General features: G+C 50.9%; 1 protein-coding gene across 2 annotated transcripts in view; it reads right to left on the bottom strand.

Moving 5' to 3' along the window:
- NSF (N-ethylmaleimide sensitive factor, vesicle fusing ATPase) overlaps positions 1-27,571 on the bottom strand; it is a 60,837-nt gene that overhangs the window by 20,072 nt on the left and 13,194 nt on the right. For both annotated transcript variants that reach the window (XM_050327555.1, XM_050327554.1), the window contains exons 3-12: positions 24,540-24,639; positions 23,385-23,424; positions 20,727-20,893; positions 19,336-19,443; positions 18,826-18,901; positions 15,027-15,182; positions 5,870-6,069; positions 4,013-4,178; positions 3,470-3,544; positions 1,481-1,668 (exon numbers count right to left, since the gene is read on the bottom strand). In XM_050327555.1, coding sequence (XP_050183512.1) covers positions 1,481-1,668; positions 3,470-3,544; positions 4,013-4,178; positions 5,870-6,069; positions 15,027-15,182; positions 18,826-18,901; positions 19,336-19,443; positions 20,727-20,893; positions 23,385-23,424; positions 24,540-24,639 — 1,276 coding nt within the window. The remainder of the gene's footprint in view (positions 1-1,480; positions 1,669-3,469; positions 3,545-4,012; positions 4,179-5,869; positions 6,070-15,026; positions 15,183-18,825; positions 18,902-19,335; positions 19,444-20,726; positions 20,894-23,384; positions 23,425-24,539; positions 24,640-27,571) is intronic.

The following is a 27,571-nucleotide window of genomic DNA, read 5'->3' as shown; positions in this document are numbered from 1 at the left end:
CTGCAGGAACTGCCCCCCAGGAGCAGGGGCTGTGCCTCAGCCTCCTCCCTCACCACCTCACCTTTCACCACCACCCAGTGCTGCTTTGCATCTGCATTCTCAGCCCTCTCCCAGTTAAGGACACACTGAACCTCCCAGTCAGAGGGAACTGGGAAGGCTGGGAAATGTTCCTTGAGAAGAGAGGGAGCTGGGAATGTTCCACACCTCAGTGGCCACTGGGATGATCAGCATGGGAGCGCTTCCCTGCAATAAAAGACTTTGTCCAACCCCCTCTGAATCTGATCAGTGTTTCAGCATCCCTGGAGCGAGGGATTCACTTCCCACAGAGCACAACTGCTCTGCTGTCCCGAGCTCCTGCAGCAGGAGCAGCAAACACTCCTTCCCATTCCCTGATCCCAGCACACTCGTGGCTTCACACACTTCCCATAACCCTTCAGCAAACTTTTTTTCAGGCTAGCAAATCCTAGTTTAATCATTTTTCCAGTGAAAACCCTCCTGTTGCCATCCCACACTCTGGGTCCACCACAACCTCCCCAAGGTGGGTGTCCCAGGGCTGCACAGATCCAGGAACACCAGGGATTTTATCTGTGACATAATCACAGCCCCACCTTTGCTCTGTTTACCTCTCCTAGTGAATGCTAACATTGCACTTGCTATTTTCACTGCCAGGGACTGAGCTGAGAGTCCCAGACCATTCTGACTCCAAGAACTTGACCCAGGTAACCCCAGGTCAGCTCCCATCACTGCCTCCACCTGTGGGAATTCACTGCTGAATTCACTGACACTCTGTGCACTCACACCACCCCAAATGCCCCTGCAGATCCCCAGATCTGACCTTGGTCTCTGTGCCCACAAACCAGCCCTGAGTTTGGACCCTCCCTTTCCCCCCTCTCCACTCACAGTGAGTTATTTGTGAGCACTCTGAGCTGCACAGGCTCCTGCAGATCCCTCCCCACAACTGTTCCCATTTCCACCTCCCCTCCTGGGTCCAAGCCATAAACTGAGCTCAAGACTTCCAGTTTTTCCCAAAACACCCTCACAAACCACCCCTTTCCAGCCCACTGAGCTGTGCAAGAGCCTCTCAAGGGCAGCAGAGGGAAGAGGTAATTCTGAACCACAGAAAAGCACAGGGAAAAGTGGTGCCCACATGAAATTCATCTCCTGAGGCACACTGAGATGTCAGGACCCATTTGTGGGGTTTTGCTATAGGAAACAATTAATAACTGTTTCAGTACTATGGTTATACAAGAATAATTAGCAGAAAGAGTCCTTTTTCCTGCAGAAAGAGCACTCCCAGGAGATACAAATGTCTCACCACCAAAAGATTCCTCACTCACTTCAATCAAGGTATGATTTGCTTTCCTCACAATCGAGGCTGAGCAGGTTTTTACTGATCAAGAGCTGATTTTACTGAACATTCAAGATTCCAAATGTAACCATTCTCCCTTTTTTTGCCCCAGAGAGAGATGACGGGACTGACCTTGATGTGCCTGTTCATGGCCGTGGACTGAGCAGCTCGAACCAAACCTTCCAGCTCAGCACCACTGAAGTTCTTGGTCTCCACTGCCAGCTCTGCAATGTCCACATCCTCAGCCAGCAGCTGGTGCTCCCTCATCCTCACCGTGTGGATGTGGAGGATCTGGAACCGGCCCTTCTCGTCTGGCAGACCTGGCACAGTAACAGAGCCCACCCCAACCCCTCAGCACAGTGACAATTCCTTCCCATATCCCATCCAACCCTGCCCTCTGCCCAGCACAAGGCACTGCTCCTTCCCTGTCCCTGCAGGCTCTTGGAAAGTCTGTTCTGTTCCTTGATCCCTGAGTGTCCTTTCCCAGGGAATCCCATCCAGTAGTTACGGAATCAACTGAAAGTCTGCTCTCCTACAATGCAGGGCCTTGATTTCCCTCTTCACCTGCTCCATATTGTTCCTATAAAATGCTCCTTTTCTTCAACTGAAGTGATCATTCCCCAGTTTGCACCTTAGCAAGTCCCTTCTGAAACACAGATAATGGAAGGTACAGAGAAACCTTTTCTGAAATGAGATCATAACCAGTCAGCCTGGCACATCACGCTGGCAAAGCCCCCCTCTTCTCAGCTCACCTTCCATCCTTCCTTCCCAGCCTTTGCTGATTACTTTGTGCTGAGGGGATGTGAAAAGACATTTTAAAATGTGCACAGTCCCCAGCACTGTTCAGTCCTTGTCACTTGGCCATTTATTCCAGGGGTCCCTGGCTCAGTCCCTGGAGTTTATTGATTTAATTCACTTTTGTCAACCAAAGATGCAGGTACTGCACCTGCAGAACAACCCACCTCACCTGCTCTCCCTAAGAACAGTCTCTGTTGGGCATTTACTTGCTTGGAAGGAGGAGACTGACAGTTCCAATTTCACCTGCCACTCTGGCATGACACCACAGGGGTTTTAGGGTTATATGGACATTTTAGTCTAATTTTCCGCCATTGAAAAAAAGCAAAACATGTTAATACTTGTAACTTCTTTGCTTGTTCTGGTTTTTCACTCGCTACAGTTTGAGTGTTTTTACATCAGCTCAGAACACAGACAGGATTCTGTGACATCTGGGTGCCTGTGGAAATGTTTCAGGAGCTATTCCAAACTCCACATTTGACACTGCATTTTCAATCTCTACCTTAAACACAGATTTTGACCAATTTGGGTTTTTCACTACAAAACAGAATCTTTGAGCTTTTCATCAGTCCCAGGCTGTCCTCTACTCAAACTTTCTGCACTGAATTGTCACCTCAGCACTGAGCCCCCAAGGCCAGTCCCTCTTTAGACTTCACTACGATCTTCAGTGACCAAACTCTGATCTCAAATGTAAAGCCAGAGGCTTGTTTTCATGGGCTTAATTTCTTAACAAAGCCCACATCATCAGGTATTCCCCAGTTTAATCTGCACCAGCCTGAGGCAGATGTGCACAGTTACAAAGGTCACACAGCTCCTTTCCAGTCCCCAGATGAAATGGCAAACAGAGCTCTTGGCCCACTTTTAGTTCTGCTGGAAACCCAGCCCTGCTGATTCCAGAAGCCACAGCAAGTGCTGGATAAATCTGCAGTTCCTGCAGTGAAAGTCACCGCTGTCACTTCATGCAGATGGAATGCTCTGCACTCCCTCAAGCCCAGAGCTGCTCACACACTGTTCCTGCCTGCTCTGCCAGTTCAACAGCTCCACAACTTCCACCCAGGAATGACCTGGTGCCATGACTTGGCTGCTTTCATTCACACAAGAGATTCAGGGTCCTGCCTACCCAGACCTGCCTGTTCTGCTGGACAGAGACTGACATCAGGTTTATCAGTAGGAAAGTCCAAAATGGTCCTAAATACTCTGGAGGGAGCTGTGTGAGGTTCAGCACCTGAGCCATCCTGGTCAGCTGCTCCCATTACGATCTGTATTTGCAATCTGTACCTACTGTAGGTACAGGGAGTTTAGGAATTGGATCTGCAGCGTCCTTACCGATCTCCATCTTCACCTCCAGCCTCCCTGGCCTCAGCAGAGCCTCATCAATCAGGTCAGGTCTGTTGGTCATTCCTAAATTCAGAGTCAAAAACAAAACAAGTGTTATCTGAGCTTAATAAACAGGCATCCAACCCCTGGTACAGCCCACAGAGGTACCTCCAAGAGCCTCAAGAAAACAGACAGAAGACACTCACTGAGTGCTGGGAAAGCCATGCCCTGAGGGAGAGTCAGGGATCACACCCATGCTGGTGGCTGTACCTCCCTGTCCTTGGGATTACCCAGCCCCACTCCTTCACAGGCCAGCACATCACGGTGCACCAGCCCTTGCAGGTGTTCTGGGACTATGAAACACTCCTTTTGAAAAGCTACAGGAGGGGTTGCTGAAAGCAGCAACATGATGTCACAGCCCTCCAAACCTGCTGCTCAAACAGCAGCCACCCCTTTGGATCAGCCCAACACCAGCAGTGGTAACTCAGCTGCAAGGAGGGGAACCCCAGGGGCGTTCCAGCAGCCCCCAGCACGGAGGGAGGGCCGTCCTACCGATGACCAGGATGTTGTTGAGCTGCTCCACGCCGTCGATCTTGGACAGCAGCTGGTTCACCACCGTGTCGTGCACCCCGGTGCTGCCAGCCATGCTGCCCCTCTGCTTGCAGATGGCGTCGATCTCGTCGAAGATGATGATGTGCACCCCGCTGTTGGCTCCCAGCTGGGGGGGACAGGCGTGTCAGGAGTGTCACCACTCGCGCCGAGGGCGACCCGACACGGAGGGAGCTCCCAGATGACACCTCCCCGTGTGCTCAGCACCCCATGGCACCTGAGGGTGTGCCCGACCCCCTCCCACCCTGCCCACCTCCAAACCAGCCTGGCTGGTGGGCTTTGCCCGAGCTCAGGAGTTCATAGTTTCAAGGAAGGGCACTAGACTGGACAAGCAAAGCCGAGCCCAAAGCTGGAAAACGAAAGGTCTCAGCACTCAGAGCTGGGGAAACACTCTGAGAGAGCTGGAGAACAAGGCCTGTCTGAGGAGGGAGGGCTGCACCAGGCTGGGCTGAAGTTGGTAAATACACAGCTTGCCAGAGCAGCTTTGCTCAGTATTTTTAGGGAGCCCAGTCAGTCCCTGGCAGTCACTGCTGTTTCCAGGTTCACCCAGAGGTGAGGCAGTTGCAGCTGGTAGGAGAACAGGATACTTTTTGTGACCGTGTTATGAAGCCTCTTCCCTTCAAATTCCACCTGTAAAACATCCTCTGTGGCCAGGGCAGCCCGTGTTAACAGGGGGTGAATGTGCTGGCCCTGGCAAGGTGCCCCAGACACGCTCATTACAGCCCCAACCTTTGGGAGACCTTTCTAATCTCCCAGCCTGTCATCAGCCCTGGCCCCTGCGGCCAATACCCAGGGGATGTTAACAGGTGTGTCACTGCAAAGGGAAAGAGCCCTCAGATACTGCAACAACCACAGAGGAGATTGCTCACGTGGCTCTGGGTTACCACACAAAGCTCACTGACTGACTGACTGATTAATAAACCTTCTGCTGAAGAAATTACATCATTTCAAGCCACCACCAAAGTCTGTGTCTCATGAGCATGAATAAAATTAAAGGATCCTTTGCTAATGACTTCTGAAAAGACTCCCCTGTACTTAACTGTGACTTGCCTGACATGTTAATTTACAAAAAAATCTATCAAGATTAAGTGATCCACAACAGAGAAAAATTACCCCAGCACACGTGAAATAAGCATTTACACCTTGAAACTAAAGATTGGGTCTTGATAGCCAGCTAAAGTAATGGGTAAAAAAACAAGTCTGGAGAAACAGAATATGTATCTCCAGTTTCAAAGTTTCTAGTTTTGAGACATTACTGTCATCCATTAGTTTTCTGCTGAGAAAAATGAACAATGTATTGATTATTGCACTTCAAGGACTACAATACACCAGTCTGCCTGTAATCCAAAAACCTGATACCCTGGAATCTTATCTGGAATTCATCCTATTTTATAGGATGCCACCTGAACTTAGGAGCAAAAGTCCAAACAGATGAGTTACGTCTCTCCCACCAAAAAAAAAAAAAAAAAGACACTAAAACCAGCAAAAAAAATTTGCAATCCCATTTTTTCAGGGGGTTTGGCACAGGTGACACCACACAACCCAAAGCACAGCACTTGTATTGCTTCCAGCTGAGTGTGCCTGGAACTGGAAGGTTGTGCCTGCTGGCCAGAACTCAGCTGCCTTTCCAGGTGCTGAGCCTGTTTTCACCACTGTGCTGTACAACACTAACATTGACCAGCAAGGAACTGCTCTAGTGCCAAGCCAGGCAGTGACTCAGTGTGTGATTTAGGCAGGAACCTGGTGATTGCAGAGCCTCCCTGGGGCCCAGGCACCCCCCAGTGTGTGTGTGTGCATTACCCTCCTCTGCTCCTCCTCGGCATCAGCAAACAGTTTGCGGATGTTGGCCTCCGACTCGCCCACGTATTTGTTGAGGATCTCGGGCCCGTTGACCACCTTTGGCTCCCTGGCATTCAGCATCTTCCCAATCTGCCTGGCCATCAGGGTCTTGCCACAGCCTGGGGGCCCGTACAGGAGGATGCCCTTCACGTGCTTGCAGCCTGGAAGGCAGAGAGAGCAGGGTTGGGAAGGGGGAGGAGGACAGGACAGCCACGGAGCGCTGAGGGAATCACCCGCACAGGGAGGTGCCTGAGCTCTGCTCAGTGCCCTCCTCACTGAAATCCAAACACAGGCTGATCAGAGTCCTTCCAATGATGTGCCAGGGAAAACAGCCCCTGAAAATCACCCCTAAGAAACAGTCCCAAAAAACAATCCCTCCGAAACCATCCCAAGTGCTCTCCCTGCATCAGCCACACACAAGGACTGACACCCGAGTTGCAGCTGCTGGTGATAACCCACAGCACCAGGGATCACCTGGGAAACACGGGAATGACACACCTCTCCCCCAGGGATGCTGCTCATCCCCAGGCAGGGAGGGGCTGCACATCCTCTTTTTCACACCCGCACATGCCCTGAGCACCAAGCAAAGCAGACACAGCCCAGACACACCGCCCTGATTCCTGAAGGAGAACACCAGGAGTATTGGGGGGTAACACCCTCATCTTTACCCCTGCACTGGGCTTTAAGCAGTCCCACATCACACAGCCACCTCTGGCTGCAAGTTCAGAGGGCAAACACTGAGAAAACTGAAAAGCACTTCCAAGAACCATCAGCCCAAAATCCTTGACCTGTAAGCAGAAGGACCTGAAAGACTCTAATTTATTCCAGCAACAGGACTCAGAGAAGCACAGAGTCCCAGCTTCATGGCAGAGGGATCCAACTGCAAAACCAGGGAAAGAACACAGAAGTTCCCTGGAGAAGACAAAGGAGTTCTCTACTGCCCAACTTAAAAGACATGTACAAGGGACTGAGGAGTTTGGACACTGCCTGGTCACAGAGTGGTGAGGAAATAGAAGAGAAACCTAGAACTCATTTTGTCAAGACCCAGCAGAGCTCCTCTTTCTGTTTTCCAGCTGATATCAAGGACCAATGAGTAAAAACAAAGCTACAAGGAAATAAACTTATTTTCAACATTAGGACCCAGCGGGTATTTCAGCATTTCAATTTATTTCTTCCTACACAATTTCAAGCACAATAAAAGTACCAGTTCCTCACTTTGCCCGTGGATGAGGCAGATGGGGAGATACAAAGCACCCAGGATGTGCTTCCCTTGGTTTGGGCCTCCCTGACCCCTCCCAGCACCATCTCCTGCCCTTCTCCAGAGTAACAACTGCCCCTGCCACTGTCACCTCACTGGCCAGCCCAGCAAGGACATCCCAAGGCAGCTGTCCCTGCTGCAGCCTGTGGGAAAACAGCACACTTGGAATCTGCCTCGAGAAAAATCTTAACTTTGAACACAAGTGTTCAATCACAGGGGGAGGGAATTCAGCAGCACCTTCTCCTTTCTCTTGCTCCATCCCCCCTGCTGCACAAAATCCCTCACTGTGCCCCAGAGAAGTGAGGAACACGAGATATCCCTGTAGATAAAAATCCCTTTGTTCTGTTTCCAGACAATTGACCTGAAACCTTAGAAATCTCAGTGTATTGATTGTCTGAAGGAAAAGGAACACAGTAATTAGTGGGAACTGTTCCATGCTGAAGGTGACAGACAAGCTGGCCTTAGTGTTGTGCCAAGGATGTTGTTTAGGTTGGATATTAGGAAGAATTCATTCACAGAGAGGGTGGTCAGACACTGGCACAGGTTGTGGTGGAGTCCCCACCCCTGGAAGAGATCAAAAGGTGTGTGGATGTGGCACTTGGGGACACGGTTTAGAGGTAAAAACAATGCTTGGACTCAACGTTAGAAGTCTTTTCCAACCCTAATGAACCTATGAAAATGCATTTATTTTATACTCCAGTCTTGCAGTTAGACTTTAAGGATGCAAACTATCCAACAGGAGCCCTGCAGTGCTTCAGATGCACATTAAAACCCAAAAAAGCAGCAAACTGATGGCACTGAGCTCAGACTGAGAGGAGCTGAGCTCAGTTCATTGCACCATCATAAGCTTAGGGAGCTTGGGCAGTGGGGTGTCTGTCACCCACACACAGTGACCCCCCCCATCACCCACACACAGTGACCTCCCTCCTGCCTGCCAGAGTCCTCAGGGCTGCACAGACCCCAGAGCCATGTTCTGCCTCTAAAGGACACACAGTGACCTCACTGATGCTCTGTTGTGGTTTCATCTGCTCCTGGGTATTACAGCCATAAAGAACTGGTTTCCACCTGATTTCCCCTGACCCACAGGCTGCTCTCTCTCTCTTTGGCTGTTCACTCACTGCAGTGAAGTTCCAGGAGGGCACAGCCACGAGCAGAGCCTGATCCCTCCACACCCTGCAGAGCAGCAGTGCCGTGCACTGAACAAGCAGCAATAAAGCTGATCATTCTGGCCTTGTCTGCAGATAAAAAATCTACTGCAGAAATCCAGAGCTCAGAATTCATGAGTCAGAGTGCAGGCATCAAAAACATTCACAATATCTACTGTCAGTGCAGCCAAATCTCACAGAGGGGTGAGTGAGACACAGGTAAATTCACAGCTCTCCCTGTCTACCTGAGCTGGAAGGGACCCACAAGGACCATCCAGTCCGACCCCTGGCCCTGCACAGACACCCCAACAATCCCCCCCTGTCCCTCAGAGCGTTGTCCAAACCCTCCTGCAGCTCTGGCAGCCTTGGGGCTGTGCCCACTGCCCTGGGGAGCCTGTTCAGTGCCAACCACCCTGTGGGGGAAGAACCTTTCCCTGAGATCCAGCCTGACCCTGCCCTGACACAGCTCCAGATGATCCCTCAGGCTCTGGGATTTTCCCAGCAGAACTCCCAGCTCAGGGCCCAGCAGGCTCCCTGAGACACCTGGAATTCCCAGGCTTTATCTGGACAGCCAGTGCTGGACAACCCCTGCTCAGCCTTGAACAACACCCACACCTGCACCCTGAGCACAGCACTGGCACCTGCTGCAAGATTGGGTTGCCACTGAATGGGCAACATTGAGAGCAGGGGCTGAGTCAGGTGGCAGAACATTCCTGAACCCAAAGCAATTAGTTCCTCTTCAAACACAACTGCCACAAGCGACTCCAGCAGAGACTCCCCTGGACAGCCACGTTCACCTGGCTAAAATCAAAGTTTTAAGCACAAGCAGGACTTTATTAAAATAGACAGGTGATGACAAACCACAAATGTTACCTCTGAAATCACAGGGGGATCCTCTGCACCACGCAGGAATTTTGATTAAGTTTATCTCCCCTCTGCTGATTTCACCAATGCAGCCCAAATGTCAATACTATTATGAGGATCTTTCTAAACACAAATTATTAGCAGTGCAGACATCTCCATCTCGTTCAGCTCACCATTAGGGCTCCAAAGCAAAGGTCACTCCTGTAACCTGAGCCTTAATTATGCCATTTAATGACATACAGGCTGAAGAGGGATGTTAAGAGGAACTCAAATACACCAACGTGGGAAGCAAAATATCAGGGAAAAATCATCAAAACTGGTGAGAATGGGAGAGTAACTGGTGTCAGCATGGGAAGTCAAACTCTGTGGCAACCCAGAATGTCACCTGCCCAAAGACAAGATAAGGTTTATTTGTTCAATTCTCCCTCTTCACTTTTTTTTTAGAGATCAGAAGAACTGGTTGACTACAGCAGGGATTTTCTACTTGGGAGTGTAATTCCCCTTTTCATGAAAATCAAAGCATTCTGGTGCGATTGGATCACTGGGATGCACCAGGGAAGGATCCCCAGCACAGCAGGGAGATCTTTATCTCTGCACATCAATTTTCAGGCGGGTTCCCACACCTCACCTGCCACACAGGCAAAATTTCCCCACAAACAGAGCTGGGGGGGATTTCCCCCTCTCTGCTCCCCAAAGAAAGAGCACAGAGGTCCTGCTAAGTGTGTGGAGGAAGAGTTCAGAGCCAGGCTGAGCCTCGCTGGCCACAGGGATCCACCTGCTCGGGGTGAGTAAAGCACTCAGTTCAAATTCCACCAGGAGGGGAAGAGCCAGGAAAGCACTGCCCATCCCAGCAAGGAAGAAGAGTGAACAACAGCAACTGCTGGGTTCAGGCTGTTAAATACTTTCTAACACCAAGGGAGACTCGATGTGTTCAGTGACGAAGGGGCAGGAACGGGAAAGAGGAGCAGGAAAGGCACAGGAGGCACATGAGCCCACGACTGCTGGATGTTTGCAGATCACCTGGGCGTGAACTTCACCCAGGGGCACTCAGAGCAGGGGGAATCATCTCAAAGTCACTGAGAACCTGGGCAGGGTGGGTGAGAAAGTGGAGGGAAGAAGGTGAATGTCATCCACCATGTTACAAAGGCAAAGGGGTTGGGCTGAACTGAGAGATCCCTTCCATCTCAGCTGTTTTACGTGGTGTGCTACAGACCTGGCACTCACCTGATTCCTGGAAAATTCTGGCACAACATGTTTCTGTGTAGGTAGGAAAAACCCAAGGATACAAGAAATAGCCAAAAAAGAATTCATTAGAGCAGCCTGAGACAACTCCCCTGCAGGAAAAGGTGGGGGGCCCCCACAGAGGAAACAAAGAAAGCAACAGGGGGGAGGTTTAGACTCTCCTGAAGATAAAAATAGGTTTTACACATCCCCCCAGACACGCAGGAAGAGCACAGGCTGAATGAAGTTAGAGGTAGATGAAAAGTGGATAAAAACCCCCAGACTTTAAAGCACAGTGAGAAATGCTCCATCCTGAATTTAGTGGCATGTGGTGCCGGGAGGATGGAACAGGACAGAGCTCTCCAATTAAATCTGTCCCTCGCACAGCCAAGAGCTACAAACACACTGACAGGTAGGATTAAACTCATCTAAAATCTGTGTAACTTGATGCACAAGTTGCTAAATCAGGGAGGAATAATGAAGTGCATGTTGCAAAACAAACAAAAAAAAAAAAATCCTCAGAGTGGGGATTAGAACCAGGCCCAGACACAGCCAAAACCTGCCAACTGATAGAGATTTTTCATTCAAATCACCCTATTTTCAGAACAGCTGGATGAGATCCTTTCCATCATTATCCTTCTCTTCCAGTATCTGAGTATTCTGGGAACATTAATGTATTAATTTTTAAGGCAGCTTAAAGGACAAGCCTCCACTTCAAGGCAGAATCCAAGAGAGAAAATAATATCTGAGTATCTGCTCTTTTCAGTGCTCCCCTCGTGTGTTCTGCTGATACTTGTAGGAGGTGAGATGAGCTCTGAGACCCACTGGCCCCACGAGGGCAGGTTAAGATGGTTCCCAGGAAACAGAAACCACCTCGAAAGAGTCTGATTGAGCCTGTTTGTGGTAGCAGGAGAGGGTGGGGAACTGGGGTTCCATTCAGTCTCTTAGAAGGAACAGGAGCTTGTGACACCAAATGTTTCTGTGCCTGCTGTTAAATGATAACAACAACATGGCTAAAGGTCTGTTAGAGTTAGGGAAAAAAAAAAAAAACAAAAAAAAAAGAGAGAACACTTTTCTAGCAAGCATTAAACAATCACCTTAATGGCACAACTAAATAAGCTGGATTTAAAATCTCAGCAGAAAAAGACCCACATTTCCCCTGGATGAGAAGAAAGGCCTGATCTGCAGGGACACTCTGGAAAAACATAACACTTATCAAGGAAAAGGAGGAGCTTCAGCTGGAGCAAGAGGATGCTCTGAACTGCAGCCAAGAGCAACCAAGACCAGACTGCCTTCACACACAGCTCTGCTGTGAGCTGGATGGCACAGGCATCCCAAAAGGGCTTGAAAAGGAGGAGGAATCCCTGGAATCAGGGCACTGTAGGGCTGTCCCTCAGAGACAATGTGATTCTCAGGAGTCAAGCATCAGTCACTGCTCCCTGGGAGGGTGGGCAGGCCCTGGCACAGGTTGCCCAGAGAAGCTGTGGCTGCCCCTGGATCCCTGGGAGTGTCCAAGGCCAGGTTGGAGCAACCTGGGCCAGTGGGAGGTGTCTCTGCCCATGGCAGGGGGTGACACTGGGTGGGCTTTGAGGTCCCTCCCAACCCAAACCACTCTGGGGTTGTGTCACATCACACCAACCAGGGAGCTGATCCAGCTGAATACAACCCTATAAACTGCTTTTATTAACAGTATCTTTTGATTCCAACTGTATTAGCTCCCTCCAGAGCCCTGCAAGCCCAAAGCCACCACAGAGGAGCGGGAGATCCAGGTATGGGAAAAGCAAAGTGCCCCTTGCAGGTGAGCAGGGACAGGGTTAGTGACCAGCTGGAGCTGAGCTGACATTTCTTCTCTGGGATAAACCAAAGCTTGTGCCATCAGAGCAGCATTTCCCCTCTTGGATGATGACATGGTTAACTAACACTGATTTATGTGCTCCAAACCCAGAACATTCCTTGGAAGTTGGATCAACCACACACAAACTGCAAGGAATGCTGGAAGGGTCTATAGAGCCTCTGTGTAGTTTGGGACAGAAATATTTATGGTGTTTGGCATGGAAGGTGCAGTCTGGGAGCACTGGGCAAAGAACAGGACTGGGTGAGCACCAGAGAGCAGGCAAATTCCTCCTTCTCCTTCCCAATAAATTATTCACAGAGGTGAACAGCTGTCACACCGACATTTCAGATCTGAAATATAGTTAAGAGCAAGTTGTAACTAAGGCAAAGAAAATGAATGTCAGAAAGTTGTGGGTTTTTCCAATTTCAGATAAGCTCTTTAGCCCTGGGGTTACTCCCAGCTCTGCTCTCAGCCCAGCTTCTCACCTGACAGCGTCTCTGTGTGCAGCCTGGGTGTAAACATGCACAGAGAGGGGCTTGTGTTCAGAGAGGGAACGTGGCACACCTTGAATTCATCGCCCAGGGGAATCCAGATACTACTGGGCCTTCAGAGAATCTTTGTCTTCCTCTATTAAGCAACACCAATTAGAAGAGGAACCCTCTGGGCAGCTCCAGGGCCTCACCCTGCAGCCAGCAGGGATTCCCACCTTCTCCAGAGGTCCCTGCTGGAGCTGTAGGTCCTCCACAGGTTCCAGGGCCCAGCTGGCAGGTGAATCCAGCTCGTGGATATGCCCAGGGAGTGCAGTGGCACGGGACACAGCAGGCTGGCAGCTGCCCACACAGCCAGGGGAAGCTGCAGCAGCAGGGAAATGAGCTCTGATTGCCTTGAGTCTACAAACACACTCCTGGCACTGCAGTGGCACTGGTGAGAACCCCCAGGGCCTAAACCTTTTCCCTTCACATGTGGTCACATCTTAGGACTTTGTACTGCAGCCACAAAGTCAGAGAATCACAGGATGGTTTGGGTTGGAAGGGACATTAAAGCTCATCCAGTGCCACCCCTGCCATGGGCAGGGACACCTTCCACCAGCCCAGGTTGTTCCAACCTGGCCTTGGACACTTCCAGGGATCCGGGGGCCTCCCCACCCTCACAGGGAAGGATTTGTTCCCAGTGTTTAACCTAAACCTCTCCTCTTTCAGTTTTAAATCATTCCCTCTTGTCCTATCACTGTCTGCCCAGGTAGAAAGTCGCTCTCCCTCTGTTTTATAAGCCCCCTTTAAGCACTGGAAGGGGCTCTCATGTCTCCCTGGAGCCTCCTCTTCTGCAGGCTGAACAGCCCCAGCTCTCCCAGCCTGTCCCCATGGGAAGACTTCACAAACACACAACAGTTGCCTCCAAAGGTCAAAGCTTTCAGGCACAGGAGGCTGCTGGAGGCAGCAGTGCTGAAGTGGCCACCAGCATCTCTGGGTAAGAGCTCCTCTTTCCACTGCCAACACCATTTCTCCCATCTCCTCTCTCTGCAGAGCAGTTAAATATTTAACAAATCCAAGCTTTTGATGTTCTCAAGCAGGAGCAGAGCAGGGATGTCTTGTTCAGAGCCACAAAACCCAGGAGACCCGAGAGATCCCCCCGAAGGCCTCTGCTCTCAGATCAACGGCAAGTAAAAGGCAGGAGGGGGAGAGAGAATCAGGCACTAATTGGATTCAGCCCCTGACTTTCTCCAGTGTTCTTCCATAGGTTTTCCAATCACCCAGAGGAGACTGAAGGCACCTCCCAGGGAAGTTTACTTTGCATCAGTTCCACAGGCCCTGGAAGCGCCCCCGCCCCGCCAGGACGGATCTCCCGCTGCAAATCTGGTTTGTCATCAAAATCCTGATTGCTGTGCTTGTTGGGGGGGGAGGGAGGGCGGCTCAGAAACATAAACATACACGGAAATTATCCAGCCACGGATTCCAAGCCTAAATACAAACCCACAGAGATTATATTCCGAGAACAAGGAGCAGCCAGAACATCCCCAGCCACGTTCTGTGACAGAACCAGCCACCTGCAGCTGCACACTGCTGACTAAAAACTAAACCCAGCACCACTCATCTGCCTGCCAGCACATGTTTACCAAGTACTGGGGGCTGCCTTTCCATCCCCTGGCCCAAAAACAAGGGGTTATATTTAGAATGGGTGCTTTCATTTCCCCATCTCCAGGACGTGCCACGGCCTGTGTGTCCCCTCCAGCACCGCAACCCTGACCGGGCAGAGCCCACACCCGAGGCTGGGGCTGCTGGGCTAAGGCTGGGGGGAGGATGGGGCTCCTGGGGCAGCTGGGATGGAATAGGGAACAGGGATTGTGGAGCATTCAAACAGCCTTTCCTCTGACCTCTCTGGACAGCCCATGGCAGTCTGGAAGAGGAGCAGTCAGTCCCAATGGATGAATGAAGCATGCAAAGAACAGGGAGTGTTTCACTAAGCCATGGAATGGTTGGGGTTGGAAGGGACCTCAAAGCCCATCTCATTCCAGCCCCTCCACCAGACCAGGCTGCTCCAGTTCCAGTTCCACCAGAACAGAGTCCAGTTAAACCACGTCTCTCATTCCTCCAGACACTCCAGGTGCAGGGTTGAGCATGTGCTGGGTTTGTTGCCCTTCCCTAACCCAGTAACCAAAATGCATTTGGCAGCAACGGGGGCAGAAGAGGCTCTGTTGGTGTGTCAGATCCCTGAGAAACTGCTGTGTTACAGCACCACAAGGCTGTCAGCTGCTGGCCAGTCCTTGCAGCCCCAGCCACACTTCCCTGGATTACTCACCCATTTGCTCCACAATTTCTGGCGGGAAAACTCGAGAAGCAAAAGCTCGTCGGAAAATATCGGAGAATTCTTTGTCCAGGCCCCCGATGCCCATCTTCTCAAAGTTCCAGTCGGGGTTGATGATTGACTGACGGTTCTCCTTGGTCTTGGATTTACCTGCAAAACCAAAGGAGTCATTTCCAGCACTGAGCCCAGGATCCAGCAGACACAGGTGCAGAACCAGCACAGCTCAGCCCCACATCCTGGGAACCCCAGCTGTGCTCTCAGGAGGACACCCTGGGTCAAGGACACCAGGGCAGGACACCACAGACCTGGTTTACCTGGTAAGCCATTTTCCCAGCCTTCCAACCCCTCACAGGGATTTCTCAGCACCCTGAGTGCCCTCAGCCCCCAGCTCTCGTGGCTGCTGCCACTCCCAGTGTCCCCTCTTTTCCAGGCCACCTGGGATGACAATATGTTTGTCCTGTATCCTCCTCAATGCCTTTTCCAGCCTTCACCTGCTCTCCCTTCCTTCCCCAGCAGCAGCTCCACACTAGAGCCCCCTTATTGCTCTCTCAGCTTTCTCTGTTCCCACCACATCCCCTGGCAGATGGACCCGCAGGATATATCTTAAATACAGGTACAAAATTATCTCCACTTTGTTCATACTCCTTTATCAATAATCTGCAATAATTCTTAACTAACACAGTAATTCTTAACAGTGCTCAGGCTGTACAAGCATGGCTCCAGCATTCCCTTCAAACTGTCCTCCCTGGGATCTTGTCCCACCACAGCCACCAGCTTTACCCAACTTTTCCTCCCCCATGTCACTTGATGCTTATTTATACCGAATTTCCTCTGCCATTTTCTGCCTCAGTCACCAGGCTAAATCAGAGCCAGCTCGGGCACCTCATTGCTCAGGCTTTTTCCCAGTTTATTCAGTAATTCCAGTGGGAAGCAAAGGCCCAGCAGAGATTCCCACTGAACTCCACCAGCCTGGGCTATTTACTCCTTCCCTTTCACCACCCACTGACCCGTGCCAGGACCTTCTCTCTCACAGATCTCTGGTTTGATTCTGTTTTAGGAACCTTTGATGAAGGGCCTTGCTGGAGGAGCTGGGACAAACCAGCAGCCCTTGTGCCAGGGCTTCCTGATGAACTGGAATGAGCTCCAAGGGGGTCAGCCAGGCTGACCCTTCCCAGTGTAACACCTTAATAAAGGTATCTCTAATTTAGTGCTTTATTACAGTTTCTGTTGGCCTCTCCTGTACAGATTTAAGATCCAAAGATGTGCAGCTCTGCAGAACTCCAGGATCCTTTGGGAAGGCACAGCACATGAAAGTGTCCCCAGACAGCAGAGCAATTTGCAGCAAGGTCACACCAAACAATCACAAGGTCACAGCTCCTTTACAGCTCAGAAGAGCCAAGGCTGGTCCTGGCAAATCACCAGAGTTGTGTCTGTTCCACAGCCTCTTCCAGAGGGACTCCAAGTGCAGCCAGACCCCCAAGCACAGCTCTGCAGTCTCTTTAACCACCTCCTCTCCCTTCTGCTGACAAGCCACTCACATTCCAGCCCTCCCGAGTTCCTCACTCCCTCTGCAGAGGGGTTCCACCAGCCCAGGCTGCTCCAAGTCCCGTCCAACCTGGCCTTGGACACTTCCAGGGATCCAGGGGAGCCACAGCTTCTCCGGGCAGCCTGTGCCAGGGCCTGCCCACCCTCCCAGGGAGGAATTCCTTCCTAAAACCTACTCATGGCAAACAACAACTGTGCCTGTTGCTGGCCTGTTCCACAAGCTCTTCCAGAGGTGCTCCAAGCTGAGCCAGGAGGGCACCCAGAGTGCAGTGAGCGCAGCAATCAGCAGGTCTGTGTTAGCTCAGTCAGGCTGCTTTCATCTCGCTCTAAACACAGCTGGAATCAACTCTTCAATTCCAGGGGCAGCAAAACAAACCAGCAAGGTCTGACCCACACACCAGGGCCAGCAGGTGTAACCAGAGCACCCAGAGCCAGTGCTGTGCAGGGCACAGGGAGCTGATGCACCAACCCCCTGTGTTCATTACCCTAGTGCTGCACTCCAGCCCTTAGGTCAGAGCCCTCAGCCAGGGATGCTCCTGCAGAGCTTGGCCTACACCCCCCCCTTCTGGCTGCACCTCAGCACGATGGAATTCTTGCAGATTGCATTAAAACTTCATCCCTTGGTTTTATAAGACAATTTTATGCTAAGCAGAAGAAGTGGAATTTTTTTTTTAAACAATTATTACAATTCTTCTCTATTAAAACAATGTAGGTCCTTTACTGGAGGTAGAGCTCAGTGACACTCACTTCACTTTCATCTCCTCCTCCAGAATTTAATTATTCAGAACTTTACAATTCTCCAGAGACCAACAAAGCACATTAAGCAGTTCTGCCTCAGATCAATGAGGAGATTAAATGAAGTACCAGCTTGATAGAAGTAAATCGAGGCACAAGCAGCTCTTTTGTCTTGTCTGCAGACAACGAAACAGAATCCCAGGGGGAAGGATCCCTGTTCCCAACCCATCAGCCCTCCCCTGGGACCACTCCTCACACCCCCATGAGCCGGGAGGGAGCTCACAGGTCATTAGATATCTCTGAATATTATTAACAAGTGCAGCATCCCTGCTCTGCCTCAGTGAATGGGGTCACTGAACACTCCCCGTGTCCTGCCAGTGAAAGCTGAGCCAGTGCAACCACGTGGGCACAGCTGGGAACTCACTGCCCTGCCCGGGTTCATCTGGTGCCATTAACACCTGTATCCTCGTTAGGGTGCTTAATTACAGCCATCCACAGCTCAGCCCACAGACCAGGATGGGCTGTGTGTTCAGGTACAAACCTGCAGCGGGTGTGAGGTGTGGTTACACCACAGCCTCCCACCTGCCCCTTTCTGCAGCTGAGTTCTCCTCTCCTAAGTGGCTGCTCCCCTCAGATGGTTTATTGGGTAGCAGATTCTCCCAGCACCCAGCACAGCCCAGGGCTAACCCTCCCTCAGGTGGGAGCTCACCTGGGCTGGCCAGGGCCCCTGACCCCCCCCCAGCCTTGCCCTCCCCTCCCGAGCTGTGCACGAGCAGCAGCACAAGGGGTTCCCTTCAGCTCAGGGCACTCCAGGAAGAGGGGACAAAACAGAAACAAAAATGAGACAAAACAAAAACAAGAGTGTCTGTTCAAGGGCAGGGCTTGAGTCACACCCAGAAGGGAAGGGCTGGAGCCACATCAGTGCCCACTCCACGGTCCAGGTCCCACCATTCCAGCGGGAGGCTCTGTGGGAACATCCCAGATCCAACCCTACACAGGTTTCTGTCTCAAGGAATGAGCAGAGCACACCCCCATTATGCCCCAATGTCCAATAGTGGGACCCTGTGGTGTTGTGCAGCTCCCAGGGGCTCCTGAGGAGCAGGACTGGCAGAAGGCAAGAAAAACTGAACTGTTGTGCACATCTGTCCAGTGCCCTGGAAAGGGAGAACTCTCTGACAGGAGATTTGCAGAAGTTCATGCTCACTTTGAGATTTTGGCTACACATTCCAAAAAAAAAGTTCTCAATCTCCTACTCCCTGCTCTTTTTAATTAAACTTAATGAAAGAGCTGTTGGCTTCTTACTGTCCCTGAAAACATCATTCTCTAATGTTTCAGGAGTTAAAGTATTTCAAACCTGCTGCTGCCTTTTGCTGGACCTACTCATCCACTTCACTGTTCTTATCCAGACCTGGCAGTGAGGAAAAGAAACCACTTGGAGGCAACCAAGTCTGCAAGGCCTGAAAAGCAGCACATTTCAAGCATTATTTCTCTCTCTGGGTACAGTGGCACTCACCAATCAGATTGAGAGAGGAGTTCTCAGCTTTCTCAAAGGCAACTTGACTGTTCCCAAGAACCAAACCAACCTCAATCTGGAAAAAGGAGGGAAACAAATAGTTACATTAATTGCTGTTAGACTCAGCTTCAGATTGCTCTTCAGGTACCCCCCAAAAAAACAGGAAACAGTAGCAAAAGCTCCACTGAAAACGTCTGGGAAGAATGTGAAATACCAACACCTCCTCTAAAACAAACATCACCAAATGCAGAAGCTCATCAGGGGTAACAAACTGGCTTTTTAAAGTTACTGGTTTAGTTCAAGCCCAACTACATTATTTCAGCAAGATCCAGCAAGAAAAGAACAAAATAAAATTATGACCTTTCTATAGAAGGAAAAAAAAAAATCAAAACTGGACATAACTGGAAGACAAAAAAGCTCAAGAGAAATGTGTTTCTAGGAATTAGCTCTTCAAGACCAGGAGCAATGTGTGCAGTGCCTAAGGATGGGCACGAATTCCTGGGAGCCCACCTTCTGCTTTTTGCCTGTTCCAGACTCCCCTTTGAGAATGCTGGGGTCCATGGCTTCCATGTCCTTCACCAGCAGCCCAAAGAGCTTGTCATTGAAGCTGAACACAAGCTGTAGAAGGGAAAAAAACCATTAAAAAGAGCTAGAAAGGATCTGACAACGCTACCGAGATTTGCCTGGAGACTGAGTTTGCCACCCAACAACTCCCACAAGAGTTTTTACCCTGTAAAGCTCTAGGGTGCTGACCACGTGCTCTCCCTGCCCCAGCTTAAGAGTGACACATCAAAACTATCAAAACATGAAGTCAACTGAAAAAAACTCGAAGAGAAATTCTCTTTCCAAGAAAAGCTTCTCTTCCCCCCCCCTCCCTTTCCTCCCTCCCCAGCTCAATGTTCTACATCATCACTTGACATTTTCCTCTCGCTTTAATTGCTGGTGCCAGGCAAGGAGAACAATTGAGCTCAAAACTTTTGGATCTCTCACATTTCAGTTTGACAAAGATACCTCAGGGACAGGGCTAATGAGACAGGATGAGGGGAGCAAGGAGCAGGGTCCATCCCCCAGAAAACCAGGGCTGTCTCTGCACAATTCCTCTCCTCTGAGATTGCATCTGCAACCAGCTTAAGATTCAGACCCTGCAAGTTGTGAACTGCTGTGAGAGGCCAACCTGAACCTGTCCTGAGAACGAGGCAAAGCAGGGGCTGTCACAGAGTTTGCAGGGGCACACAACATCTGCTGCAGAGCTGAGCAGGGTGAGCTGCAGGGACAACAGCTGTCCATGATCCCCAGGGAAATATTTCATCCCTGGAGTCCAAGGAGTAGCAATAAATCACAGAATCCCACAATGGTTTGGGCTGGGAGGGATCTTAAAGCCCATCCATTCCCAGCCCTGCCATGGGCAGGGACACCTTCCACCAGCCCAGGGTGCTCCAAGCCCCATTCAACCTGGCCTTGGACACTTGCAGGGATCCAGGGGCAGCCCTGGGTAACCTGTGCCAGGGCCTGCCCACCCTCACAGAGGATTTCCTCCTGATATCTAAGAGGTGCCACTGAGAATGAATTAAACCCAGTGTTCATCTTGATCTTGAGACAAAAGTGGTTTCTCAGAAGATTCCAGGAGCTGCCAGGCTCATAACCCAACCAGGCCACAACACAGGGAGATCCCAGCTCTCCCAAGCCTTGGGATTTTCCTCACGGATTTCTTCAGTTCAGGGTAAGACAGATTTTAACCCCCTCTGCTCATCCTCTCAGTGAAAGTCAGGAGGGTTTGACTTTTCACAGAGAAACCATTCCCACAACAAACAATTCTCTTGGACCTCTCCAGGTGTTCCCTTCCTGTTCAGGTCACGGCACTGAAGCCCATTTTTGCCTTAGAATCCCCCAGCAAAGCCCACCTGCTGGCCCACGGAGAAGGCCTGGCTGTTGAACTGCTGGATGAACTCTGCAGCCATCTTGTCGGTGTCGTAGGGGTTGGAGTCGATGTTCTTCTTCTGCAGGAAGTCGATCTCGATGGTCATGGTGCCGATGCACTGCTTGGCCTTGTCGAAGGTGTACAAGGAAACTGGGGAAACAGAGAGAGGAGCAGCACATTTCAGAGCAGCAGGGGCCCCCCAGTGTGTTGAACATTTGGCAATACAGCATTGCAAAACGTTTGGCAAGTGCTCTCCCCTCTAGAATGAGCACTTGGTAAAACTCAGTGTATTATTTCTGATCCACGTTCTACTCCAAGGCCATGAACACAGTCAAATTTCCACTGAAAATCCCTTAAAAAAAAACTCTAATAAACCTTGCAAACAGCTCAAACACCACACAAGCTTTGGGGGACGAGGAGGATGAAAGCACAGACATGCTGTGGTACCACACAGCTGTAACTGCACCCAAGAGTTTGGAGGACACACCTTCAGAAGGCCCAAAACCAGCACTGAGGGTAGTCTGGCCCACAAGGCAATGACAAGAGGCCATCCCTGGTTTTCTGTTGCTGAGCTCTTCTCCCAGGGAGGCAGCAGGAAGTTGATTCCCTGCATGTTTAAGCTGTGAGGCCCCTGCAGCCCAGAATGCAGCACATCATCAGCTTCCCTTCCCCTCTGCCAGTGAGGGAACAGCCCCTACCCCAGGGGTGCCCTTGGGCTCATCCTGACATTCCCAGCTTACCTCCAGTAACACAAAACCAGCTGAACAGTCCTTGAAAGGGGCAGAAAGTCAAGGGGAATGGGAGGCACTGCCCAGTCACTGCCAACTGCACCTGAACCCACAGGCACAGCACAGCAGGGGCTGCTGCTGCCAGAGGAGAGAGGATGGGAAGCAAAGAGCAGCGTGGTTCCAACACCAGGGACACTTCTCAGCACAGCTGACCAGAGGGCAGGATCCCACCAACAGGTAGCCCCAGCAACCCCCAAACCAGGCTGCAGCAGAGGACAAGAAGCCAATGATCCTCCAGAAGTCTGAGGATGGTTCAAGGTTTGCCTTGAATGTGGAGAACAAAGTCTCCTGTGCTCCAGAAGCCACTGGTAAGGATAAAGCAGCAGGAGGGGAATGAGGGAAAGGTACTTCAGTCAATCTGTGATTTCCTGGCCAGCCTTTGGCAGCAGGAAGGTTCCAGATTGAACCTGCAGACCCTGGGAAAGGTGGGACCTCAGAGCAAGGCTCCAGCACACTCAGATACAGGTCCTGAGAACAAAGAGAGCCTGTCCCTGGCTGGAGTTGTTACCAGAGGACACACACAGGTCATCACAGCACACACCCCAGATGGCCTTCCTGGGATGAGAACAGGCCACCCAGGAATGAGCTGTCAAAGAAGGATCTTCCAGGAAACAGGGATAAAGATCAAACACAAGCACCTCCTGAACTGAGGTCTATCTCCTGGATGGAGCTCTTTCCGAAAGGGATATGGCAGCAGGGTTATCCCTGCCTGGAACTCCAGAGCCTGGAATGTCCCAGAGAGAGGCAGGATGGAGGGGCAGCAGGTCTGGGAAGGCAGCCCTGGCTCCAGGAGTGTGTGGGAACAGGGGAGCTGCTGGAGCTGAACTGCCTGGAAGGCAGGACAACCAACCCACCAACCCGTCACCGGGGCTCAGCAGGCTCAGCATCGCTGCCCCACCAACATTTAGAGCTCAGTTTTCACATCATTTGGGGACCACAACAAACCAGGAGCCCTGGGAAATCACTGGTTTTGTGAACACTCCTCCCTACCTGCAGAACAACATCACAACACCTCCCACCCCACAGGGAGTCAGATGACATTTAGTCACTCTGCACAGAATTACTGCATCATTTTTCTTAACACAGGCTCCCCCAGAGCTGGGAAGTTTACAGCCAGGTACAGTCACAAACCTGCTGGTGACACAGTATATTAGTGCTTCTCTCCTCTAATAACTTCAGTATTGCTCTAGAAGCCAGTTGGCACACAATCAACAACCACAGAGGGGTGAGAAACAAAATAATTATGGGTCTCCCCTCCATTAGAGGTTATTCTTCAGTTAAAAAAAAACAAATCAAAACAAAACCAGGTAGCAAAAAAAATCATAGAAAAACAGAATCCTTAAGGTTGGAAAAGACCTCTAAAACCATCAGGCCCAACCACTCCCATGGTCAGCACTAACCCATGTCCTCATGTGTGTGCAAACATCAGTGCTGCTCACAAAGCTCAGCACTCCAGGGCTGTCTCTGGGAACCCTGGGCACTGACACCTCCCCACTCTCCAGATTGAAAGGCAGATGCCAAGAAATTCCCCAAGCTGTCCTGTGTTAGCTGGGAGTGCTCTCTGGAGACCCAGGAATGGAACAGACCATCCAGGACATGCCCAGCGTTCGCATCTGCACGTGGATGCTGAAGTCCCACCCAGAGCCATGCTGACACCCCAGCAGGAGTCTGGAGGAACTGCCACAATACTTCTCCAGGTTGGGGTTGTTAAATGCAGAAAGCCTGCAGGCAGGAGAGCCCTCCCCTCCTCACCACCTGAGGGTCTGAGATTGCCCAATTTGGTTTCACTCCAGTGTGAGAACACGAATTCAGCTTTCACAAACACGTCACAATCACACTGACAACTGACTTACCATCAATCTCCTGTCCAATGGAAAGCCCAGCCCATTTTCTCTGTGAAAACAAGACCAAAGTGTCAGGAAGCCAGTCCTTCCCCCCAGAGGCTCAGGATGGCCTGAGAGCCCTCAGCAGCAGAATGGGGCATCCCAAAGAAAACCCAGTAACACCAAACAAGTCAAACAGGGGATAATCTCATTAAATAACTCCATCTCTGACATCAGCAGGTTGTTCTGTCCAACCTCCTCAAGGAGAAGCGGGAAGTGGTTCAGTCATTATGTGACACCACAATTCTTAGCAATTCCAACAGTTCTGGCTTAAAAGTTGCAAAAATGGTACTTTTGCAGTGTGGAGACAGGCTGAGGGAAGGGGGGCTGTTCAGCCTGGAGGGGAGAATGTTCTGGAAAGATCTCACTGAGGCCTTCCAATACTTAAAGGGGGCTTAAAAGAAAGATGGGGACAGACGTTTTTAGCAGGGCCTGTAGCAACAGAAAAAGGGGAAATGGTTTTAAATTAAAAGGGGGTGGATTCAGACATTTTATATGGTTCTATATGGTTTATATGGTTCTATATGGTTTATATGGTTCCACCCCTTTATATGGTTCTACCCCTTTATGAAGGGGTAGAACTGTGGTACAGAAAGGTTTTCTGTTTAGAAGTTAATTGTATTAATTATTTATTCTAACCATCATGTAACATCTGATAATGACTTAACTAAGAAAGAGGAGATCAGTTGTGGGGTTTTTTATTATTTTATGCATTTCCTTGCATTTTTCATCTAAAAATATCAACAATGACTGGATGCAGTCACTAAAATTTCTCTGGCAGGTCTTAAAAAGAGAAAAACACTTTAAAGAAACCCTTTAAATTCAAGGGGAAACAGGGAACAATAAAAATTCACAAGGAAAGGCAGACATTGCTTGGGGTTTTTCTTTTTCAAATAGTTTGTTCCTGGTGGGTTTTTAAAAGGTGAAATTGCACCTTTTCCAGTATCTGCATCTCACCACGTGCTAAAAACAGACCAAAGAAACACAACCGCGGTGGCTTCAGTTGTAGCAAAAGTCTGCTTGAACTTCTGCTGCCAGAGATCAAACGTGCAGGAAATCACCCTGGCTCCAGTCAGAACCCATCTTCAACCCTGACCACAGCACAGCAGGGAGGCAAAGCCGTACCTGGGGCAGGCTGAAGGCGATGCTGCCGGGCACCACCGAGTGGTGGGTTCTCAGCGTGAAGATGTACTTGTGGTTGGGAGAGGTCTTCACGACAACGTGCCTGCAAGAGAGCACAGGGTTTTCCTTTGGTGCATACACCAGCAGGATTTGGCACTGCTCAGAGCTGGGAGGGTGCAAAAGGAACAGCCAGCTCCTCTCTGGTGCTGGGAAGGCAAAAAAGCATCAGAGCCACGGCACGACACAGACAGCGGAACAGGAGTCCAGACCCTTCACTGGGATCTCAAAGCCCAACTGCAAGACATGGAACAAATCATTACTTAATCATCCCCCCCAGCAACTCTTTCCTTCAGCAACTGCTCTGTACCAGTGTGAGGGAACCAAACTACAGCCACAAACACCAGGGCTGCTACAGCTAAAAATCAGCACCGGCTTCACACCTCAGGTATTAACACCACAGCATCAGCATTTTACAAGCACTATCCCCAGCTGTGATTCCAACCAGAAGCAGATGCCAAGCCCACACAGGGCTCTCAGGACATTGTTTAGAAGTTTGATGGTAGAAAAAAATGGAAGGAGTTTAGTTTCTGTACAAAAAGCAAAATCACACAGACCCTGAGGCTGTTCCTCCTGATGAGCAACTGAGCCTGAACCCAGACAGCACCTGAGTGCTGGAAAAACCAGTGCTGGTAGTGGCTGGAAGGTGGCCCAGCTGGGAAGGACCTGGGGGTGCTGGTCAACAGCAGCTGAACGTGAGCCCAGGGGGGCAAGAAGGCCAATGGCCCCTGGCCTGGATCAGCAACAGTGTGGCCACAGGACAGGGCAGTGACTGTCCCCCTGTGCTGCCACTGCTGAAGGACACCTTGAGCGTGTCCAGTTCTGGGCCCCTCAGGACAAGAAGGACACGGAGGGGCTGGAGCGTGTGCAGGGAAGGGAACGGAGCTGGGAAGGGGCTGGAGCAGCAGGAGGGGCTGAGGGAGCTGGGGGGGCTCAGCCTGGAGAAAAGGAGGCTCAGGGGGGACCTTCTGGCTCTGCAATCCCTGACAGGAGGGGGGAGCCGGGGGGGGGTCGGGCTCTGCTCCCAGGGAACAGGGACAGGAGGAGAGGGAGCGGCCTCAGCTGTGCCAGGGGAGGGTCAGGTTGGACATCAGGAGGAATTTCTCCATGGAAAGGGTGGTCAGACACTGGAAGGGGCTGCCCAGGGAGGTTTGGAGTCCCCAGCCCTGGAGGGGTCCAAGGAAGGCCTGGCTGTGGCACTCAGTGCTCTGGGCTGGGGACAAGGTGGGGATTGGGCACAGGGGGGACTCGATGCTCTTGGAGGTCTTTCCCAACCTCAGGGATTCTGGGATTCTGTACTTCTATGTGAAGACCAGGAACACTGTTACAAAACCAGCAGTGCCAGCAGTCAGGAGCAGCCCCAGCAGCAGCAGCAGTGGCGTGTGCCTGTCTGTCACACTCACAATTTAAGCTGTCAGCAACAAAGATACTCCAAAGCTGCTTATGGCTCTCCTCAGCCTCTGCCCGATAGCTCTTCTCATGTGACAGGCAGCCTGGCTTTGGCAGCACAGAGCAAAGCCAAAGCAAGCTGGGATTTGTGTGCACTGGTGACAGGGGTGATGATGGAATCATCCTCCTCTTCCCAGCTGCCTGCATGGAAGTGCCCCTGGGGGTACAGCAGCTGTATGCACACACCCCCTCCCCTGCCTCCTCCTCCTGCCCCTGCACAGCTCCAAGAGCCTGGTACAGCTGGGGAAGCTCCCTGCAAATGTCACTGGGGAGAGCAAGGCATTTACTGGCACTGCCCAGCAACCAGGGAAGGTGCCTGGGCACTGGGAGACAGCAGATGTCACTCCTGTCCTCAGGTAGGAGGATCCAAGGAATTACAGGCTGGGCAGCCCCTCTCAGTCCCCAGGGAAGCGATGGAGTAACTAATCCTGGGAGCCAAACATATTAAAGCCCTGGGAGTCACTTCCAGCTTGGATTTAGGAATAGTCAGTGGGAAATTCAACGGAGGGAACATGTCCATAGGCAGCACACAGATTCCAGTTCTGTCACTGGGATACTCCACCACAAAACACACCTGATGACAACCAACACCCTGCTGGCAGCAGCTCATCAGACAGGAAAAGACCCAGGATTAAAGCTCCTTAAGCCTGGGATGGACCCTGAGCACTGCACAGAACGTGCAGAGATGCAGGAGGAAACAAACCCCACCGTGCTGGGCTTCAATTCACAAAGGGAAAATGCAAGAAAATAAGGGTAAAAATACTGCAGGGGGAAGGGAATGTCAACCAGGATCTGGTACAAATGAAAATTACTGTATTGGAGCGTATAATTCACCAACAACACTGCCAGGCACACAGAAAGACAGCAAAGCCTGAGATGCCAGGAAGGAAAAAAAAAAAAAAAAGAAAGAGAAGGAAAAACAGGGAAAAAAAAGAAAAAAATCAGCTTTCTGAAAGAAAATACTGGGAAAGGTCAAATCCTGACAGATTCTGTGAGAAAAATCTGCAAAAGGCACAGGAACAAGCACGTTTCTTCTCAAAGACAGCAGGAGCAGGCAGCTTCCACCAGGCTGGAAGCAACCTAAGTATTACAAATGTTCAAAATAAGGCGACAGCAGACAAACTAAATGCATTTTCCTACACTGGTGTTCACCAGGAAGGAGCTCTGAGACACAGGGGAAATCTGAACCTCATGAAGAGCTTCTGCTCGTAAATGAACAAAAGGAACAAGGAACCAGCAGGGCCAGGCAGGTGCCAGGAGCTGTCCCAGGTGGAACTGCTGTGCTGTTCCATGAGTAAACCCCAGGGTGTGATGGTAGCTCTCAGCAAGGACTCCAGGCCAGGCCCAGGCAGCTGCTGGTCCATTTGCTGGCCAGGCTGAGCGAAGCAGCAGGAGCTCCCCCAGACACCAGGCTGTGTGTGCTGCAGTTTTCATGCCCACAGGAGGAGGGAGGGCATGACTCAGGGGTCTGGCAGAGGTGCCAGCAAGCACCTGATCCCTGCAGGCAGGTATTGCTCTGGTGCATGTCT

Source organism: Myiozetetes cayanensis, unplaced genomic scaffold, assembly GCF_022539395.1.
Source record: "Myiozetetes cayanensis isolate MyiCay16 unplaced genomic scaffold, myiCay2020 scf34, whole genome shotgun sequence".
In the NCBI taxonomy this organism is placed as follows: domain Eukaryota; kingdom Metazoa; phylum Chordata; class Aves; order Passeriformes; family Tyrannidae; genus Myiozetetes; species Myiozetetes cayanensis.
This window is presented reverse-complemented; position numbering and strand designations above follow the sequence as displayed.